The 22,537-nt window shown below is 40.1% G+C and overlaps 1 protein-coding gene and 1 pseudogene across 2 annotated transcripts in view; one reads left to right on the top strand and one right to left on the bottom strand.

Annotated features, from left to right (window-relative positions):
* Positions 1-12,240: 12,240 nt before the first annotated feature.
* Positions 12,241-22,537, bottom strand: part of VIRMA (vir like m6A methyltransferase associated) — a 72,323-nt gene continuing 62,026 nt past the window's right edge. For both annotated transcript variants that reach the window (XM_012772850.3, XM_076005155.1), the window contains 6 exons: positions 22,337-22,497; positions 21,270-21,366; positions 17,669-17,835; positions 16,189-16,520; positions 13,962-14,105; positions 12,241-12,587 (listed from right to left, as the gene is read on the bottom strand). In XM_012772850.3, the coding sequence (XP_012628304.1) occupies positions 12,433-12,587; positions 13,962-14,105; positions 16,189-16,520; positions 17,669-17,835; positions 21,270-21,366; positions 22,337-22,497 (1,056 nt within the window). In that variant the 3' untranslated portion in view covers positions 12,241-12,432. The remainder of the gene's footprint in view (positions 12,588-13,961; positions 14,106-16,188; positions 16,521-17,668; positions 17,836-21,269; positions 21,367-22,336; positions 22,498-22,537) is intronic.
* On the top strand, positions 19,225-19,709 carry LOC105875666 (ubiquitin-conjugating enzyme E2 L3 pseudogene; annotated as a pseudogene).

Raw genomic sequence — 22,537 nt, 5'->3', positions numbered from 1 at the left:
CAAGGTTGGGCACTCTAGCAAACCACACTACCCCTTTCTTTGGGCTGGGACACAGAAAGAGTAAGGGTGACCAAGAAATAAACCAGCCCTCAGAGTGTCTGCAGCCCACTTTAATGTCATCCGGGAAGTTCAGAAAATCTATAACAGATTTGGCTAAGGTGGCCTGGGACAATCCTCTTCCAGATTTTGCACCTGGTTTCCTCCCTCACTTCATCCAAAGCATTACATGTCACCTTGTCAAGGAGGCCTTATCTGACTGCTCGTTACTCTGTTGTCTGGTACTGTCTTCCTTGCCCAGCTTCCTAGTGTTTTATCACACTTTCCACTCTCTAACATATACTTATTTTCTTTCTATTCCTCTCAGAACATAACTACAGCAGGACAGGATCTTTGCTTTATTCTCTTTTGTACCCAAGTGTTTAGTACATTATCAGTCTCATAGAATGCATACAATAAGTATTTATTGAATAGAGTTGTGTGAAGGCTGGGCAATGTGGCTCAAGCCTGTAATCCTAGCACTCTGGGAGGCCAAGGCAGGCTGATTGCTCAAGGTTAGGAGTTCGAAAGCCTGAGCAAGAGCAAGACCCTGTCCTTACTATAAATAGAAAGAAATTAATTGGCCAACTAACATATATATAGAAAAAATTAGCCGGGCATGGTGGTGCATGCATGTAGTCCCATCTGCTCGGGAGGCTGAGGCGGGAAGATTGCTTGAGCCCAGGAGTTCAAGGTTGCTGTGAGGTAGGCTGATACCACGGCACTCACTCTAGCCTGGGCAACAAAGTGAGACTCTGTCTCAAAAAAAAAAAAAAAAAAAAAAAAAAAAGTTATGTGAAAATCAGCAGGTCTTAGTGACTGCTCCCTAGTAGAGGGAGAAGACTAGCACCCAGGTTTTCACATGCCAGGACTAGCAAGGAATCCTCTGAGGGCTTGTTCAGATGGCTGGGCTCCACCTACAGAGTTTTGAATACTGTAGGTCTGGGACAGCTGATAATTTGCATTTCCAAAGATTCCTCAGGGATGTTGCCACTGTTGGTGCAAATACCACATTTTGAAACCACTGTTCTAGGCCATTCTTCAGGACTTCGGGTGGTCAGGAGTGCCTGTGGCAGGGGTGGGCGTTAGCTGGGGAGAACAGCAGGTGCTTTTCCATAATTGTTGCCACCTGCCAGCCCAGCTGAACTTTTGATTCAGTGGCAACAAAGGTCATGACCCCTCAGAAAAAGAGGGAATGTAAGGGATACTGAGGGTGGCCCCAGGCCAAAGCCAGTTGCAACCTGGCATGTCAGAGTGGCCTTGTTTGACGAGGAGTGTCACCCCCATTGCACCTGGGCCCTGAAGATAGGACAGCAAGGAAGATTCCTTTTTCTCATATATGTGGACGTGGCAGGGACCCTCCAGGCTTCCCTGGTCTCAGACCAACATATTCCTTGCATCTCGGGCAGGAGTTTGTTACTGGTCCAGCCTAGGTCCCATCACTCATTACACAAAGAACCAATTATTAAGACAACAAGGATTACCAAAAAAGAAATTTTAATGCAAAAGATACCTGTTGGGAGAAATAGTCTCAATCCTGTCTACCTGACCAACCAAGGGCAAGGGCTTTTATAGTGGGTTGTGGAATGTAGGTCAGGTTGCATGGGTTTGAAGTCATAGGGTCTTCAGGTGGTCTGATTCAAGAATCAGCTGTTGGTGATGGATGGTGAGTCCTGTGGAGAGGCTAGTTAAGTCTTGTTGTTAGGCTGGTAAAGTCTGTTGTTGACTGGTAAAGTCTGAGGAAACAAAAAATAATAACTTAGGACAGGGGTCATTTTGCAAGGCCAATTACCTTTTCTCTGGTTTCTGCATTTTGGATTCTTGTATGTTTTTTGTTGTTTGTTCATTTTTAGTGTCTAGTGTCTTGTGATTAAGTGAGAATTTAGTGGGGCAATGGGGTTGTACCTATTTTTTTAAACTTATGTTAGCATTTTTAAAGAATAACTACCCTCTTATGAGATCTTGAAGATACATTGAGATGTCTTGATTAGTTGGCAATTTTAAGTTGTTCAGAATCAGCCAGACTCTGGACTCAATAGTAAGTTACTGGCCGGGCGTGGTGGCTCACGCCTGTCATCCTAGCTCTCTGGGAGGCCGAGCCGGGCGGATCGTTTGAGTTCAGGAGTTCGAAACCAACCTGAGCAAGAGCGAGACCCCGTCTCTACTATAAATAGAAAGAAATTAATAGGCCAACTAATATATACGGAAAAAATTCAGCCGGGCATGGTGGCACATGCCTGTAGTCCCAGCTACTCAGGAGGCTGAGGCAGTAGGATTGCTTGAGCCCAGGAGTTTGAGGTTGCTGTGAGCTAGGCTGATGCCATGGCACTCACTCTAGCCTGGGCAACAAAGCGAGACTCTGTCTCGAAAAAAAAAAATAGTAAGTTACTATACTATGAGGATAAAAGATAACTTATATAAACTACGTGTTGCAGTATCAGGAACAGAAAGGGCACTCAATAAATGCTAGGTAAATAGCTAATGCTTCCTTTCAACTGCAACTGAATTAATTGCTGTCTTTATCTTTTTAAAAAAACCCTTTGGTGCTACAAAAATGAATAGCTAGCTCTATTCTGTGTTAAAACTCAGGCATCTTGCACACAACTTCCAGTTTTACTTATAAAAGCAGGACCATATATTAGGTAAGCATACATCGTTTGCTTGAAGGAGCTTTCTCTTTCTGGCGATAGCTTCCCTTTTAACATCAGGGTCCAGAGTGAAAGCTTTGACCCACTTTGCTATTGCTCTACAGTTATAATGATGGCATTTGAATACAGGCTTGATAAATTTTCCATAAATTCGATGGTATTCCGAGTTGTCTTAAAACCAAAGTATAAGCTTATAAAGAAAAACAGAGATCTCAGGACAAGCTCCCCCAAACTCCTTATGCAAAAGGGAAGGTCAAGCCTGAGGCTGAGTCATGCAACACCCTCTCCCAAATGAATAGCTGTTACTAACATTATGCATTAGCCAGAACCCCATGGAAAGGTAAAAGGCCTTGGCCATCTATGAAGGACTGCACCTACAGATCATCATACGGAAATTCTTTGTTTGCTAGCCTCCCATAAACAAGGACATGACAACCATAACTTCAGGTCTGTCTGTAGTCTAAGTCTAGCTCCTAAAACTAAAGTCTCTTTGATTCCCGACTGAAATGTTGATTACCAGCTTATCTTTCTAAGTGCAGAACACAGATAAGATCAATCATTCCTCCACCTACCCCAAAACAGCTGCATAATTTATTCTTCCTTTACTCCCTTTTTCTCTTCACTTACCTTATATAAAATGTAGATTTCCTGGACATTCACTAAAGTCTCACAAGAATGTAACCATTTCCCTTCCTGCCTACCTACCCTGCTTCCTACATTCCCCCCTTTCTTAAGGAAATGTATAAATACTAAGGGGAGGGGTACACTGCTGTGGAGAATAAATAAATTAATACTACTGAAAACTTCTTTGGAAAAACAATCACAGATGCATCTGTGGCTCATGTTTTATCTGGACACACCCTAAATCTGGCTTAATAAACCTCTATTGATTGAGATACCTGCCTCAGTGACTCATTTTGGTTGTGAATGCTGATAAAAGTCTACCAAATTTGAAAATGCCACTCATATTTTTTTAAAAAGTTATTACTCCCTAAGGCTTGGCATAACAAATAAGACCTGAAAATAGAAAGAATACCTTCACCACCAACCCCCTACACTGTCCCTGAGTCCTACACTGGCCAAAGCATACTACTGTAGGGAATAAACCCTTGGCCCCTAAAGGTTCACTGAGAAATCTCTGGCATGAGGCAGATTGATTAATACAACGAAAGGGCATACAAATTTATTTAATGTGTATACATGGGAGCCTTCAGAAGGCTCAACTCCCTCAATGAGGTACAGAAGTATATAAAGAATGGGGGCTTGGACCATTTTATATAAAGAACTGAGCATCCTCTGATTTTGGTACCCAAAGGGGTCCTAGAACTAATCCCTTGAGGATACAGAGGCCTGACTATATAGAGAAAGAGAGAGAGATGCCAAATAGCACTCAGCTGTTCAGGCTCCAGCACTCAAATAATCCCAGCTGAGGTCTCAGATACTGTAGAGCAGAGTCAAGGCTTCTCTGCTGTGATTTTTCTGTATTTTTGACCCAATAAACTGTGAGCCCTAGTAACAATAAATTATTGATTTAAGCCTAAAAAAAAAAAAAAAGGAAGCTCAGAGTCAAGCAAAACAGGTTTTAGTGGCCAGACATGTTATGAGAGGGAGAAAGGAAGAAGCAGCTAGCAAAGGTGGTCTTTGAATACCTCAAGCCTCTAGAAGTCCAATGAGCTATCCATTGCACCATTAGAGCCACCTTGCAAAGGTGTTCTTGTTATGTAAATGAACCTTAGAGGTAGCAGCCCTAAAATAGAATAGTTGGAAAATGTTTTAAACAAGACTAAGTCCTGTTAATGATTTAGTATCTGATTGCATGGCCTTAGGCTTGTTAATAATTTGGTACACCTGTACCCCATCAATTTAACAGATCATTTGAGTTTTGGTAAATATCTGGTAGCTTGTCTCTGATTAACAAATGACTTAAAACATTCCAAGTCTTTAGACAAAGCTTCATTTCTTTAACCAATTACAAATCAAAGAATCTTTAAACCCACCTATAACTTGTAAGCGCCTCCCCCCCATTCCATGTCTGCCTATTTGGACCAAACCAATGTATACCTTCCATATATTGACTTATAATTGTTTTTCTTTTCTGAGACAGGGTCTTGCTCTGTAGCCCAGCTAGAATGCAGTGGCATCATCATAGCTCACTGCAACTGCAAAGTCCTAGGCTCAGGTGATCTTCCTGCCTCAGCCTCTTGAGTAGCTGTGCGGCTATAGGCACATGCCATGACACCCAGTTAATTTTTTCAATTTTAGCAGAGATAGAGTCTTGCTCTTGCTAAGGCTAGTCTTAAATTCCTGACCCAAGCAATCCTCCCTCCTTGACCTTCCAAAATGCTAGGATTACAGGCATAAGACACTGTGCCCAGTTTGATTTATGATCTTACCTATAATTCCTGTTTCCATGGATGTATAAAACCAAATTGTAACCTGGCTACCTGATTAACCTGGTTTTCTCAGAACCTCTTGAAAACATGTAGGCCACAATCATACACACTTGGCTCAGAGTAAACCTCTTTATTTTACAGAGTTTGGGTTTTTCTCCTTTAACAGCATATTAAATATATTTTTTCTAGGCAGTAAAAAAAAATATTTTTTTTCTAATTTAAAATGATAGTGCTCTACATGTCAAAAAATTCAAGTACATACCTTAGTTAATTTGCTATTGAGGTAGGCAGAGCAGACAGATTTAGGATTAGAAGAGTGATTTAAACTTGCACAGCTAATAAGTGGTAGAGCTGGCTCTCAAATCCAGGCTTTTGGCCCCAAACTATTTCTTTACTGCATCATGTCCCATCACAAATGAGACATTTGGTAAATTTCAGTTTCACAAATGAAAATAAGTTTTTATAGCAATCCCATTCTGATTTCTAAAAAACATGCTATAAAATTCTTCAGGCTGGAACCCTCTGCCAATGTTTCACCCTACATATATTTTTGTTCTGCTCACAAAATGTTTTTTATATTTTGACTTAATTACATATTTGAAAATTGAGTACACAATAATCCATATTTCTAGCTTCTCTTTAAAAGGCAGACACATGTCCATTAGGATGGCTATTATTTAAAAAAAAAAAAGCTTATTCTAAGATTTATATGCAAAAAAAAAAACAAACAAAAAACCAGCAATTAACAAGTGTTGGCAAAGATGGGGAGAAATTGAAACCCCAGTGCACTACTGATGGGAATGTATAATGATGTAGCCGCTGTGGAAAGAAATATGATGATCACAATAGCCAAGATATGGAAAACCAAAAAAAAAAAAAAATAAAAAAATAAAAAAAAAAAAAAAAAAAAGAAATATGATGATTCCTCAAAAATTGAAAATAATAAAATTACCATATAATTCAGCAATTCCACTTATGGGTATATACCCAAAAGAATTAAGAGTAGGGTCTTTTTTTTTTTAATGAGTGGGGGGCTGTGAAAAGGAGTATTCAGTTGCATTGTTTGGTTTTTTGTTGACACAAAGTCTCACTCCTCTCCCTAGGTAGAGTGCAATGGTGTCCTTGTAGCCCACTGTAACCTTCAACATCTGGGCTAAGTACATCAATCAATTCTGCCTCAGCCTCCCCGGTGGCTGGAACTTCAGGCACTCGCCACATCACCCAGCTGGGTTTTTTTTTCCTTTCTTTTTGGGAGAGATGGGGTCTTACTTTTGCTCAGGCTAGTCTCAAACTCCCAAGCTCAGGTGATCTTCCTGTCTCAGCCTCTCAGAGTGCTTGGATTACACGGGTGGGCCACCACATCCAGCCTAAAGGTAGTCTTTCTTTTTTTTTTTTGAGATAGAGTCTCACTTTGTTGCCCAGGCTAGAGTGAGTGCCGTGGCATCAGCCTAGCTCACAGCAACCTCAAACTCCTGGGCTCAAGCAATCCTACTGCCTCAGCCCCCCGAGTAGCTGGGATTACAGGCATGCGCCACCATGCCTAGCTAATTTTTTCTACATATATTAGTTGGCCAATTAATTTCTTTCTATTTATAGTGGAGACAGGGTCTCGCTCTTGCTCAGGTTGGTTTCGAAATCCTGACCTCGAGCAATCTGCCTGCCTTGGCCTCCCAGAGTGCTAAGATTACAGGTGTGAGCCACCAGGCCCGGCCCACTCTTTTATTTTATTTTATTTATTTATTTTTTTTTTGAGACAGAGTCTCGCTTTGTTGCCCAGGCTAGAGTGAGTGCCGTGGCGTCAGCCTAGCTCACAGCAACCTCAAACTCCTGGGCTCGAGCGATCCTTCTGCCTCAGCCTCCCAAGTAGCTGGGACTACAGGCATGCGCCACCATGCCCGGCTAATTTTTTATATATATATATCAGTTGGCCAATTAATTTCTTTGTATTTATAGTAGAGACGGGGTCTCACTCTTGCTCAGGCTGGTTTTGAACTCCTGACCTTGAGCAATCCGCCCGCCTCAGCCTCCCAAGAGCTAGGATTACAGGCGTGAGCCACCGCGCCCGGCTCACTCTTTTATTTTAAAGTATACCTTACCTTTTATTGATTACAGTCATTTTGTTGTGCTATCAAATATTGTTCATGCTATCTATTTTTGTACCCATTAACCATCCCCATTTTATCTCCTGCTCCCCAATTCCCTTCTCACCCTCTGGTAACCATCATTCTACTCTGTCTCCATGAGATGAATTGTTTCTAATATTTAGCTCCTACATACAAATGAGAACATCTGAGATTTGTCTTTCTGTGCATGGCTTATTTAAGATGGTAAATTTTATGTTTCTTTTTTTGCCACAAATAAAAATTTAAATAGAATAAAATAAAAACTGTGTGTGTGTGTGTGTGTGTGTGTGTGTGTGTGTGTGTGTGTGTTAAGAGGCAGGGTCTTGCTCTGAGGCCTAGGCTAGAATGCAGAGGAACAATCATAGCTCACTATAAGCTGGAACTTCTGGGCTTAAGCAATCCTCCTGCCTCAGCCTCCTGAGGAGCTGGGACAACAGGTGTGTATCTACACCTTGCTAATTTCTTTTGTATTTTTTATAGAGATGGGGTCTCACTATGTTGCTGAGGCTGGGTCTCAAACTCTTGACCTCAAGGGATCCTCCCTTCTTGGACTTCTAAAGTGCTGGGATTACAAGTATGAGTCACTGTGGCCAGCTACAAAAATTTATTAAATATCAGAAGATGCATCAGTTTTCCAAGGTCAATCAGTTGAAGGCAAAGAGTAGTTTCCTTTAACACTGCAGGCACTCCTCAGTGCCATCAGCCCCAACTCTCTTGGTTTTCTCCCTTGTACTGAAGTCAAAGTGTCAACTGTGAACTCTTCTTCAGTTTTCAATCTATTCTCCACCAGGTCCTCTTCTGTTACTTTCCAGCCACTGCTAGTACTTGAGTTTGCAACCCTTTCTCTAGATTATAAATTTATATGACCCTTATAAGATCTTGCTCTTTACGTCCTAATCTCTTATGAATTTAAAAATAAAAATCACATATATAATTTTTTCATCAAAACTATTTTTTTTTCCCAAAAGAAAGTCTGGCTCTGTCACCCAGACTGGAGTACAGTGGTGCTCACTGTAACCTTGAACTTCTGGCCTCAAGCAATCCTCCCACCTTGGCCTCCCAAAGCACTGGGATTACAGGCCCAGCATGAGCCACTGCACCTGGCCTACTATCAGCAATGTCATTTGTAAATAAAACACAGCAATATTTCACAGTATTTTCTTCTTATTCTTAGGAAATAAATCATTCTATAAACTGCCACAGTTTAAACTTTGTTCTCAAACATATGCTGCATTTTTAATTTCTGATTATCACTCAAAACATTCCTTGAAATGTCTTATGTGAGGCTCACTTCTGAAATAACTAAAACACAATGTTAGGTCTCTGGAACTGAATTTCCATATGATAAATAACGAATTCTGATCTCTCACACATTTAACCTGGGCTAGATCTCTCACACATTTAACGCGTCAGCCTAGCTCACAGAAACCTCAAACTCCTGGGCTCAAGCAATCCTTCTGCCTCAGCCTCCCGAGTAGCTGGGACTACAGGCATGCGCCACCATGCTGGGCTTTTTTTCTATATATATTAACCTAAAAAGTAACTTTTTACCTATCCAAGATAAAAAAGAAAGTTAAGGAATAGGAAATAACTAACCAGATTTTATCATTATTATTAGTAAGAGACAGAGGTCTTGCTATGGTGCCTAGGCTGGCCTCAAACTCCTGGGCTCAAGGGATCTTGCAACCTCTAAGTAGCTGGGACTACAAGTGTGTGCCACAGTGCCTGGCTCCAACCTTATTTTAAATCCTGTTTCTACCATGCTTGAGTCAAGCTTCTCAGGTTTCTTGATCTGTAAAATTAGGATAATACCTTCTTAACTGGACTGTTATAAAGAATAAGTGATATGTGAGTACAAGGCTGGTAACTATGTTAAGATTCCTTCTCTTGGCTGGGCATGGTAGCTCACACCTGTAATCCTAGCATTCTGGGAGGCCGAGGAGGGCAGATTGCTCGAGGTAGGGAGTTCAAAACCAGCCTGAGCTAGACCCAGTCTACTAAAAATAGAAAGAAATTAATTGACCAACTAAAAATATACATACAAAATATTAGCCTGGCATGGTGGCATATGCTTGTAGTTCCAGCTAGTCGGGAGGCTGAGGCAGTAGGATCGCTTGAGCCCAGGAGTTTGAGGTTGCTATGAGCTAGGCTGATGCCAAGGCACTCACTCTAGCCTGGGCAACAAAGTGAGACTCTGTCTCAAAAAAAAAAAAGATTCCTTCTCTTCTCATTTTTTCTAAGACTTTTTAGTTACTCAAGGCATTTCAATTTGCCTGACATTATTTTGCTTCTATTCTAACAATTTATTAGCTTCAATTGCCTAAATTTACTGGAAACTGAAATAGCCGAAAAAGCTCTCCAATATTTCTCAAAGATTATATTCAGTTTAATGCTAAAAAAACCCAAGAAAATATGTATTTATATATAGTCATATCCTTATTTAGAAAACATAGTTACTGAAGAAACATTAACTATTTTTACATGTATTTATATCAGACACTAGGGGCAAATTTCAAATTCTACCTAATGTACGAAATGTCTTTAGGGAAGATGAACCAATTAGGATTCAGTATTAAGTACTAAAGGAAGTTTAGGTTATCTCGGGGTTATCCTGAATATGTGTTCCCCCAAATTCATATATTGAAGCCCTAATGTAATGGTATTAAGAAGTGAGGCATTTGGAAGGTAATTTGGTTTTCATTAGGTCATGAGGTCAGGATGGGATTAGTGCCTTTACAAGAAGACACAAAAACTCTCTCCTCAAGCATGCACCAAGGAGAGACTACATGAACACACAGCAAGAAGAGGAACAGGACCTTCCCCAGAACCCAACCATGCTGGCAGCCTGATCTCAGATTTCCAAGTCTCAGAACTGTAAGAAATAAATTTATGTTGTTTTCTTTTGGAGATAGAGTCTTGCTTTGTTGCACAGGCTAGAGTGAGTCCCATGGCATCAGCCTAGTTCACAGCAACCTCAAACTCCTGGGCTCAAGCAATCCTACTGCCTCAGCCTCCTGAGTGGCTGGGACTACAGGCATCCGCCACCATGCCCTGCTAATTTTTTATATATATATATATTAGTTGGCCAATTAATTTCTTTCTATTTATAGTAGAGATGGGGTCTCCCCCTTGCTCAAGCTGGTTTCAAACTCCTGACCTCAAGCAATCTGTCTACCACCTTGGCCTCCCAGAGTGCTAGGATTACAGGTGTGAGCCACCATGCCTGGCCAATTTATGTTGTTTGAACTACCCAGTCTAGGCCGGGCGCGGTGGCTCGTGCCTGTGATCCTAGCACTCTGGGAGGCCAAGGCGGGAGGATCACTCAAGGTCAGGAGTTCGAAACCAGCCTGAGCAAGAGCGAGACCCTGTCTCTACTATAAATAAAAAGAAATTAATTGGCCAACTAATATATATAGAAAAAAATTAGCAGGGCATGGTGGCGTATGCCTGTAGTCCCAGCCACTCGGGAGGCTGAGACAGCAGGATTGCTTGAGTCCAGGAGTTTGAGGTTGCTATGAGCTAGGCCAACACCATGGCACTCATTCTAGCCTGGGCAACAAAGTGAGACTGTGTCTCAAAAAAATTTAAAAAAAAATAAAATGAAATAAACTACCCAGTCTATGGTATTTTGTTATAGCAGCTTGAGCAGACTTAAGGTACTTAGGTTTTTGTGGGTTTTTTTGTTTTTTGAGACAGATTCTCACTCTGTTGCCTGGGCTAGAGTGCCCTGGCGTCAGCCTTGCTCACAGCAACCTCAAGCTCCTGGGCTCAAGCAATCCTTCTGCCTCAGCCTCCTGAGTAGCTGGGACTACAGGCATGTGCCACCATGCCCGGCTAATTTTTTTCTATATATTTTTTTTAATTGGCCAATAAATTTTTTTTTTTTTTAGTAGAGACGGGGTCTCGCTCTTGCTCAGGCTGGTTTCGAACTCCTGACCTTGAGCTATCCACCCACCTCGACCTCCCAGAGTGCTAGGATTACAGGCATGAGCTACTGTGCCTGGCCTACTTGGGTTTTTTGAGGCCATTAGTTATGAAAAATTTTGCATTACCTTTCACTTAATCATGAGAATCTTTAGAGCTGAGCTTTTCTTTAAGGTGTTTTCCTAATGATCAGAAAACATCTATTTACTCACAAATAGTTCCCCAAAACAAAGAGTGAATAAAAGTATGGAATAAGACTCATACAACTCCTTTTTCGTTTAAGAGAACTCTATATTTTATGCCAGTTATATAGGTTCAGTGTGTTAAGACATACCTTGGGGGGAAAATATGGCTACTTTCTCAAAGTTATAAGCTTTACTTCTATATATAAAGTCCATTTTTTATTAGATGCTTCTGATTCCCAAAATAATAGTATTAGGATATGACTCATTTCAGGCTCAAATAATTGCATAATAAAATGGTATCAGTGGGTCCAAAGCTGAAACACAAAGTATTTCATATTGCTTTCTAACATAAAGGAGAGGAGTAGTTTGTTTCTTTTGGTACAACCATGGTTCTCAAATCGTGTACCCAGGCACCTTAGTAAATCAACATGTATGTTACTGGATATCTTAAACTTTTGAGGAAAACATAGCAACACCTGTTGGACATCATATAAACTACTAGTTCGAGGTAGTTTACATTTTCAACATTATATTATATTCCTTTCTATGTCAGCATATCTTTGTAAAACTGGGTTTTCAGCAGTTTATTAAAAAGTACTGTGCAAGAAGCAGAGTGGAAGAGAAAATGATACTGATTTCAAGGTTTAAGACATTCTGCAGTGTCTATAATTACTAGTACTGAGGACATAAAATTCTTATTAAGTTGTTGGGCCTAACTGCTTAATGAAAAGAAGTGTTACATATTTCTTTTGGCCTAGGTATGCTGTGAAAAAATTACTGAGACACTAAAGGGTGTCAAGAGGTGAGAAAGTTTGGGAACATCTGTGTTTTAGGCAAGAAAAATACAAAACAGATCATTTTTTTTTCTCTTTCTACCTAGAAATTTTCTAAATAAATAGTCATACAAAAAGGGGAAAAATATATACAAACATACATAAAAAGTTTGGATTTTTATTGAAATCTCATTAGGTATTAAACAAAATCTGCTTTCTTCAGATAAAAATATTCTCTCAGATGTCTCCAGATAACTGCTAAGTCTAAATTGGTCCTTCAATGTCTTATTTTATTTTTATTGTCCTCAGGAAATGTTCATATACACTTAGGACGTTCCTAGAAACATTTTTTACCGTGTAAAAGAACGCACATGACGACCTCTACCACTGCCTCCACTAACAAATTTTCCTCTTGAACCTCCACTGCCGCTATTTGCACTAGCCCAGGAAGGTCCGAGTCCCCCACGACCTCTAGAAGCACGGTCCCGAGGACTTGGACGGTAGCCTATAAAAGAAAGAATATAGTTTTTAGTTCCAACGTCCTTTCCTTTCCCACTGTTTAAATATTAATCTATGACACTGAGCTCAAACCAAGAACTACTCTTTTAAAATTTACATATGTGAGTAAAACTTACATCTGCAAATGTACTAAAGATTACTGAATTATATACTTTAAACAGATAAAGTGTATGATATGTGAGAATTATATCCCAAAGTAAACTGTTATTTATAAAAAATGTACATTTGAAACTAAGAACTACTTGTGATGAGCAAAATTCTGGACTTGATATAGTAATGTTTTATAAAAATGAGGTTATGTGCTTATATACCAAAGACAATACTATAAACAAAAAAAGAATATACTATGTGAATAAAGATATCTGTTATTAAAATATACTGTGGTCAAAAAGGTACCTTAAGGATTGTATTTCATTATTGAAATATACAAATAGGCCAGGCGCTGTGGCTCACGCCTGTAATCCTAGCTCTTGGGAGGCCGAGGCGGGCGGATTGCTCAAGGTCAGGAGTTCAAAACCAGCCTGAGCAAGAGCGAGACCCCGTCTCTACTATAAATAGAAAGAAATTAATTGGCCAACTGATATATATATATAAAAAATTAGCCGGGCATGGTGGCGCATGCCTGTAGTCCCAGCTACCCGGGAGGCTGAGGCAGAAGGATCACTCGAGCCCAGGAGTTTGAGGTTGCTGTGAGCTAGGCTGACGCCACGGCATTCACTCTAGCCTGGGCAACAAAGTGAGACTCTGTCTCAAAAAAAAAAAAAAAAAAAAGAAATATACAAATAGAGCACATCACCATGAAACTATTCAGATTATACAAACAGTTCAGAATCTCAAATTCTGATTATTTTTATTGAAGATATATATTGGACATTATTCAAGGATATAAACTTTTACCATTTTAAGCTTACATTGCAAAATATTCTCTCCCAGAATGAGAGTACAATTGACCCCTGAATACAGGTTTGAACTGTGTAGGTCCACTTATATGTGGGTTTTCTTCTACCTCTGCCACCCAAGACAGCAAGACCAACCCCTCCTCTTCCTCCTCCTCCACCTACTCAGTGTGATGACCTTTATGATGATCTACTTCCACTTAATGAACAGTAAATATATTTCCTCTTCCTTATGATTTTAATAACATTCTTTTCTCTAGTTCACTTTATTGAAAGAATACAGTATATAATATGTGTTAATTGACTGTTTAGATTGTCAGTAAGGCTTTCAGTCAACAGTAGGCTATTAGCAGTTAAGTTTTTGGGGAAATGCATAGGGTTCAATTGTATATGATACTCAACAATTTGAAAAGAAGGAATTCATTTCCCTTCTCTCAGCAACATCAAGTAATAAGGATACATACCTGTAGAACTAAGTGGTCGTAATGGTGGAAGAGGACCCCTGTTAAAATTGCTCTGGCCTCCTCGACTTTCATTGTAATTTCCTCGAGGAGTATTCTGAGCACTCCAACTGGAGCCTCTTGTTCCTTCCCGACGACTGTAGTTTCCTAAACACAAACAACACTATCAAAACCTATTTTTTCGCAATTTCACTTGGATTGACAAATATTTGACAGGCTTTTCTTTATCTTTACAAAGTCATAGGGCCAGACACGTTGGCTCATGCCTATAATCCCAGCTCTTTGGGAAGCCAAGGCAGAAAGATCCATGGCTTAAGTAAGACCAGGAGTTTGAGACCTGCCTAGCAACATAGCAAGACCGCAGTCTCTATGAATAAATTAAAAAATTAGCCAGGCATGGTGGCAGGTGCCTATAGTCTTAGTTGCCCGGGAGGCTGAGGTGGTGGGAGGATTGCTTAAGCTCAGGAGTTTGAGGCTGCAGTAAGCTATTACTGTATCACTGCACTCCAGCGTGGGTGACTGAATAAGACTGTCTCTAGAAAAAAAAAAAAGTCATGGAAGAGAAACTGAAATTTTATAAACTGAATATACTACATTACTACATTGTGGGCAACATCACACAGTGGTTAAGAGCAGAGGCTCTAAAGCCAGACTGCCAAGGTTCAATTACTAGTTCTACCACTTATATTTATGTGTACTGGTCAGCTCGCTCATAATTTTCTCTTCTGCAAAATGGGGGTACTAAGAGAACCTACCTCGTGAGGATGTCAGGGTATTATATGGAAAGTGCTTATCATAGTCCCTGATACACCTAAGTGTTCACTATTAATGTAAACTCCTGTTCTCTTTTATGCCCACCCTCCTAACTCAGATATGAAATATGAAAACATGACAGATGTTTTCATATATCAAAGCAGATATGAAAACATGACATCAATCACTAGTAAAGTATAATATCTATAAATATATATATTATAAATATATAATCAGTTTCTCAAATCTTGAAACAATTTAAAACAGATTAAATATAACATTAAGAAGCAGACTGGCCAGGCATGGTGGCTCACGCCTATAATCCTAGCACTCTGGGAGGCCGAGGTGGGCGGATTGCTCGAGGTCAGGAGTTCCAAACCAGCTTGAGTGAGACCCCATCTCTACTATAAATAGAAAGAAATTAATTGGCCAAATAAAAATATATATACAAAAAATTAGCTGGGCATGGTGGCGCATGCCTGTAGTCCCAGCCACTCAGGAGGCTGAGGCAGTAGGATCGCCTGAGCCGAAGAGACTGAGGTTGTTGTGAGCTAAGATAATGCCACAGCACTCACTCTAGCCTGGGCAACAAAGTGAGACTCTGTCTTAAAAAAAGAGAAGTAAACAGATTATCTTAGCACTCTGGGAGGCTGAGGTGGAAGGATTGCTCAAGGTCAGGAGTTTGAGCCTGAGCAAGAGGGAGACCCTGTCTCTACTAAAAATAGAAATAAATTAGCCGGACAACTAAAAACATATATAGACAAAATTAGCCGGGAATGGTGGCACATGCTTATAGTCCCAGCTACTTGGGGGCTGAGGCAAATGGATTGCTTGAGCCCAGGAGTTTGATGGTGCTATGAACTAGGCTGATGTCATGGCACTCAAGCCCAAGTAACAGAGTGAGACTGTCTCAAAACAAAAAAGAAGTTGCTGGTGTGGTGGCTCACGCCTGTAATCCTAGCACTTTGGGAGGCAGAGGCGGGCGGATTGCTCAAGGTCAGGAGTTCGAAACCAGCCTGAGCAAGAGTGAGACCCCGTCTCTACTATAAATAGAAAGAAATTAATTGGCCAAATAATATATATAGAAAAAATTAGCCGGGCATGGTGGCGCATGCCTGTAGTCCCAGCCACTTGGGAGGCTGAGGCAGAAGGATCGCTTGAGCCCAGGAGTTTGAGGTTGCTGTGAGCTAGGCTGATGCCATGGCACTCATTCTAGCCTGGGCAACAAAGCGAGACTCTGTCTCAAAAAAAAAAAAAAAAAAAAAAAAATTCATCACTAAAAAGACAATTTATCAAAGGTTAACTTAAAAAAAAAAGGTTTCTTCTTCTACACAATTGAGTACCATACAAATAGTACCATTGGTCTAGAGACAGCTTAACTGTAGTAAAAGGAAAATGCTTTATCTGAATCTCTTCCATCTGAATCACCTTCATTCAATATTGTAATATTCCAATATTCTAACCCATGAGTCATTACCTTTTGAAGCAGGTGGTGTGAAAAACCTATTCTGACTGTGGAAAGCACCCCGTCCTCCTCGATTGCCTGAAAATCCACCACGAGAAGAAATCTTCTGTGATACTTTGAGTGGTCGTTTTGGTGGAGGTATTCCATCTTGAGGAATTACTTCTTTACTCTCAGCCGCAACAAAGTCATCAACATGCATAGACGGTGGTCTACTTGTGTTCTGTTTTCTCTGACGAAAAATATCATGAGGTCGTATACCCTGTCCAAATCCTCCCCTGCCTCTTCCTCTTGGTGGTGGCACAACATGAGCTCGTTTGGCAGGTTCAATGTATTCAGATTTTCCACTATTAAAACAAAAACACTCCGTGAAAAATTCTTTTTTTCAAATTTCCAGCGAAACTATAATAGTCAATCTTTACAATACTGCAAACTAGATTTCAAATTTTTGTTATTCTATTAACTTTGCAAGTGTCCATCTCACTTTCTGGCATAGTCCAACAAATCAGCTAAGAATGATATTCACATTTTATTGTTATGAATAACAATGCTTCTAAATAACCCAGTTATTTAGATATAACTTCCTATTTAAGCCTTCCAAAATCTTATAAAAAACAATATAACAGGCCGGGCGCGGTGGCTCACGCCTGTAATCCTAGCTCTTGGGAGGCCGAGGCGGGCGGATTGCTCAACGTCAGGAGTTCAAAACCAGCCTGAGCAAGAGCGAGACCCCGTCTCTACTATAAATAAAAAGAAATTAATTGGCCAACTGATATATATATGTAAAAAATTAGCTGGGCATGGTGGCGCATGCCTGTAGTCCCAGCTACTCGGGAGGCTGAGGCAGAAGGATCGCTGGAACCCAGGAGTTTGAGGTTGCTGTGAGCTAGGCTGACGCCATGGCACTCACTCTAGCCTGGGCAACAAAGCGAGACTCTGTCTCAAAAAAAAAAAAAAAAAAAAACAATATAACAAATGTACTGGGTATGTCCTGGTTAAATTATTATCTTTAAAGAACAAATCCATGGCCGGGCTCGGTGGCTCACGCCTGTAATCCTAGCACTCTAGGAGTCCAAGGCAGGTGGATTGCTCAAGGTCAGGAGTTTCAAACCAGCCTGAGCAAGAGCGAGACCCTGTCTCTACTATAAATAGAAAGAAATTAATTGGCCAACTAATATATATAGAAAAAATTAGCCGGGCATGGTGGCACATGCCTGTAGTCCCAGCTACTCAGGAGGCTAAGGCAGCAGGATTGCTTGAGCCCAGGAGTTTGAGGTTGCTGTTAGCTAGGCTGACGCCACAGCATTCACTCTAACCTGGGCAACAAAGCGAGATTCTGTCTCAAAAAAAAAAAAACAAATCCAAACAATATTCATGATTCAAGTGATTTGTCAATTTCCTTTTCTGTTTAATAGTCATGTGTCCATCTTAAAATATGTTAACATAAATAAGCTTATATGATCACAATCAAGATCTTCAGTGGAATAAATTTTACCTTGAAGTTATAAAGGTCTCATGCTTGTGCTTCCCAAGTTTGAATCCTTTAGTAGTTTTGGTTCTTCCTGGAGATGATGGTTCTGACAAAAATGAGCGTTCTAATTCTGAGTGCAAATCAAAATCACTACAGCATTTTTCAGAGAGCTCAATCAAGTCAACCTTTACCTGTAGTCATAAAAATGAAACAAAATATATTTTAAATGTAACTACTAATGTAACATTTGAATACAGAAATTCTTTATTTGACTCTCATAACAAATAAATTACAGATCTACCTCTTTCCCTCATCTTTCCAATAGCCAACATGTTTGATAGTTATCAAAAAACAAAAACACCAATAAAAAACCCAAAAACAAAAAACAAAACCTTAGGAATTGAGCTACCTTTTCTTTTTTGTGTGTGTGGCATTCTTTAAAGCAGGGCTATTAATCTAGGAGACCTTTGCTGCATAACATGGAACCTAGTATTTCTATATATAAATTACCACTGTGGTATCTCTATAATTTTTCCAAAAGAATCTGGAAATAACAGCCTACCAGCCTTGTATAATCAACATTTCTGTTATAAAAAATATATAAATTATATTAAAAAATTCTGTGCCACAGATTCTCACAAGCTTTATCCATTTATGGGTTTCCAACCCAGGTTTCATAACAGAGAAATCAAAATTCCGTTTACCTAGGTTTTATTCAAATTTAAGAGACCTAAAACTTCTCTAATCCAAGGTTACAATCATTATTGCAAAACAGTTGTCATTCAGCTTTTAGTTATAAAAAATACAACTTCTAATAAACATTTTAGACCTGTGCTGCCCAATATGGTAGTCATTAGCCATGTATGCCTATCTAAATTAATTATTAATAAAATTAAATCAAAATATGAAAATGTCCAAAGGATATTTCAAAGAAAGAAAGATTAAATCAAAATAAAATTGAGTCCTTTAGTCATACCAGCCACATTTCAATTGCACAACAGTCACTTAAGGCTAGTGGCTACTGTATTGGACAGGCAGATTATAAAACATTTGCATTACTGCATAAAATTCTACTGGATAGCACAGTTCTAAAGAATTACGGGGCCAGGCGTGGTGGCTCACGCCTGTAATCTTAGCACTCTGGGAGGCCGAGGCGGGGCGGGGGGTGGTGGTGGGGATCCCTCAAGTTCAGGAGTTCAAAACCAGCTTGAGCAAGAGCGAGACCCTGTCTCTACTATAAATAGAAATTAATTGGCCAACTATAATATATACAAAAAACTTAGCCGGGCATGGTGGCGCATGCCTGTAGTTCTAGCTACTCAGGAAGCTGAGGCAGAAGGATTGCCTGAGCCCAGGAGTTTGAGGTTGCTGTGAGCTAGGCAGACTCCACAGCACTATAGCCCAAGCAACAGAGTGAGACTTTGTCTCAAAAATAAATGAATAAAGAATCACTGAACAATTTACACTAAAAAGAAATTCAATCCACTAAATATACCTTAAATTTGAAGCATTATTTTAGTTTTATTGCATAAGATTAACACTAGCATGTTTCTTTGATCAAGAAAAGAACCAGGGGGAAGGCAGCAGCACCAGATCCAAGATGGCGGCCAGCAGGAGGCTGATGAAGGAGCTTGAAGAAATCCGCAAATGTAGAATGAAAAACTTCCGTAACATCCTGGTTGATGAAGCTAATTTATTGACTTGGCAAGGGCTTATTGTTCCTGACAACCCTCCATATGATAAGGGGGCCTTCAGAATTGAAATCAATTTTCCAGCAGAGTACCCATTCAAACCACTGAAGATCACGTTTAAAACAAAGATCTATCACCGGAACATTGATGAAAAGGGGCAGGTCTGTCTGCCAGTAATTAGTGCTGAAAACTGGAAGCGAGCAACCAAAACCGACCAAGTAATCCAGTCCCTCATAGCACTGGTGAACGACCCCCAGCCCGAGCACCCACTCCAGGCTGACCTAGCTGAAGAATACTCTAAGGACTGTAAAAAATTCTGTAAGAATGCTGAAGAGTTTACAAAGAAATATGGGGAAAAGCGACCTGTGGATTAAAATCTGCCGCGATTGATTCCAGCAAGTGTGAGCAGAGACCCCAAGCAGTGCATTCAGACATCCCGCAAAGCAGGACTCTGTGGAAAATGACACGTGCCACCGCCTGGTGTTCGCTTGTGGCAGTTACTAACTTTCTACAGTTTTCTTAATCAAAAGTGGTTTAGGTAACCTGTAAAGAAAGGATTAAAAATTTAAGATGTTCTAAAAGAAAAAAGAAAAAAACCAGGCCAGACGCAGTGGCTCACACCTATAATCCTAGCACTCTGGGAAGCCGAGGCAGGCAGATTGCCTTGAGGTCAGGAGTTCCAAACCAGCCTGAGCAAGAGTGAGACCTCGTCTCTACTATAAATAGAAAAAAATTAATTGGCCAACTAATACATATAGAAAAAAAATTAGCTGGGCAGGGTGGTGCATGCCTATAGTCCCAGCCACTCAAGAGGCTGAGGCAGTAGGATTGCTTGAGCCCAGGAGTTTGAGGTTGCTGTGAGCTACGCTGATGCCACAGCACTCACTCTAGCCTGGGCAACAAAGTGAGACTCTGTCTCAAAATAAAAAGAAGTGGCCAGTGTAGTGGCTCACGCCTATAATCCTAGCACTCTGGGAGGCTGAGGCGGGCGGATTGCTGGAGGTCAGGAGTTCGAAACCAGCCTCAGCTAGAGCGAGACCCCGTCTCTACTAAAAATAGAAAGAAATTAATTGACCAACTAAAAATATATACACAAAAAATTAGCCGAGCATGGTGGCACATGCCTGTAGTCCTAGCTACTCGGGAGGCTGAGGCAGGAGGATCGCTTTAGCCCAGGAGATTGAGGTTGCTGTGAGCTAGGCTGATGCCATGGCACTCACTCTAGCCTGGGCAACGAAGTGAGACTCTGTCTCAAAAAAATAAAAATAATAAAATAAAATAAAATAGAAAAAAGAACCAATATATGGTAGAATAAGATTTTTAAGAATGTTAATTCCCATTCATACTATACTATAACAAATATATTTTCTATAAGCTCCCAAACTGAGAACAGACACATTATTCCTCTCCTTAAACTCAAATGTAAGAATGAACAGTTATTTTGTGTGATACTTTTCCCTAATCTATATACTACCAATATAAGAAAACAAACTGCTTCAGAGAACTTATGAAAAAATGTAATTCTTCCCTTAAGTGTTATATTCTCAAAATATAGATGACTGACTAGGAAAGAAACAAAACAAGTAGCATAAAAAACTGAAAGGTCGGGCGCGGTGGCTCATGCCTATAACCCTAGCACTTGGGAAGCTGAGGCAGAAGCATTGCTTGAGCCAGGAGTTAGAGGTTGCAGTGAGCTGTGATGAGAACACCACACTCCAGCTTGGGCAACAGAGCAAAACCCTGTCTCAGAAAAAACCCCAAAACTCAAAGTTCTGGATGCTGTTAAGAGGGCAACTGGCATAAAAATAATGTTGAAGTGGCCCCCAAGTAGAGTGGAGCAGCCTTATAATACGTAAATTATTATAATGCTAATAATAAAGAAAAAAATCAACAATAACGTTTTCCTAAATATTTAGTAATAAAATCTTTTATACCAAGTCCAGATCTGTATCAATCTCTTCCGCCTGAAATGGAGTAAACCACATAGATTTCAACTGATCATCCATGACATCAGCTAGCACATATGCAGTCCTAAGAATAAGAAAAGCATTTGGTAAAAAGCAGAATTCCAAAATCAAATATTATAGCTTATTTTCAAGTAAAATTTATGGAAGGCACAATTATAATAAAAATATGACTCTCTGAAGTATTACTAAAATTAACACTTTAAAAACTCCTTCAAAAAGCTATTTGGGGCTGGGTGTGGCGGCTCACGCCTATAATCCTAGCACTCTGGGAGGCCAAGGTGGGCGGATCGTTGGAGATCAGCTTGAACAAGAGTGAGACTCCGTTTCTACCAAAATAGAAAAAATTAGCCAGGCATAGTGGCACATGCCTGTAGTCCCAGCTGCTCAGGAGGCTTAGGCAGTAGGATTGCTTGAGCCCGGGAGTTTGAGGTTGCTGTGAGCTAGGCTGACACCACGGCATTCACTCTAGCCTGGGCAACAGAGTGAGACTCTGTCTCAAAAAAGAAAGCCATTTGAGAATTGAATAACCTTAAAAACCAGTAACTTGGAAACTAATCCTGCTGTGACAAATTTTGAACTTCCTGTAAAATAAAACAAAGCTCTTATTTTATTTCCAGAGACAAGTTTATTGCACTGTACCATCCTGTACAGAAACTGCTCATATTTAATTTTTCTAAGTACAGAGACTAATTCTATCACATTGAACGATCACTATGGCTACAGTACTTCAAAGATTAAGAGGTATGTATATATCCTGTAGACCAGGGATTAGTAAACGACAATCCATTTTGCAAGGCCTGTTTTTATATAGCCTGCAAAACAAGCATGGTTTGTAAATTAAGAAAAAAAGAAAGAAAGAAAAGAAAAGAAAGAATCAAGAAACTATGGAAGAATATGCAACAGAGGCCTACAAAGCCTAGAATTTTTACCATCTGGCTCTTTACAGAAAAAAAAAAAGAGTTCACTGACCCTCTCTAGACTCTAGCCATTATATAAACAATATCTACCCAATCATAAAACATTGCTTGTTTTACCTATTGTTAAACAGATTTTGGAGAGATTCTGGAGCTGAAAGTACTGGTTCTACATCCTGGTCACTGAGAGGTAAAGGATCACCTGATGACTCTAGCATCTGCTTAAGTCCAATTACATTGTCCAATAAAGAATCCAGGTTGTCATCATCTTTTGAATGTTCCTAGATACAAAAAAAGCAGAGTAAGAAAGTGCAGGTAAAA

The sequence above is a fragment of the Microcebus murinus genome, chromosome 7 (genome assembly GCF_040939455.1).
Source record: "Microcebus murinus isolate Inina chromosome 7, M.murinus_Inina_mat1.0, whole genome shotgun sequence".
Taxonomy (NCBI): domain Eukaryota; kingdom Metazoa; phylum Chordata; class Mammalia; order Primates; family Cheirogaleidae; genus Microcebus; species Microcebus murinus.
The sequence above is the reverse complement of the archived record's forward strand: the minus strand, read 5'-3'. Positions and strand labels throughout refer to the sequence as shown.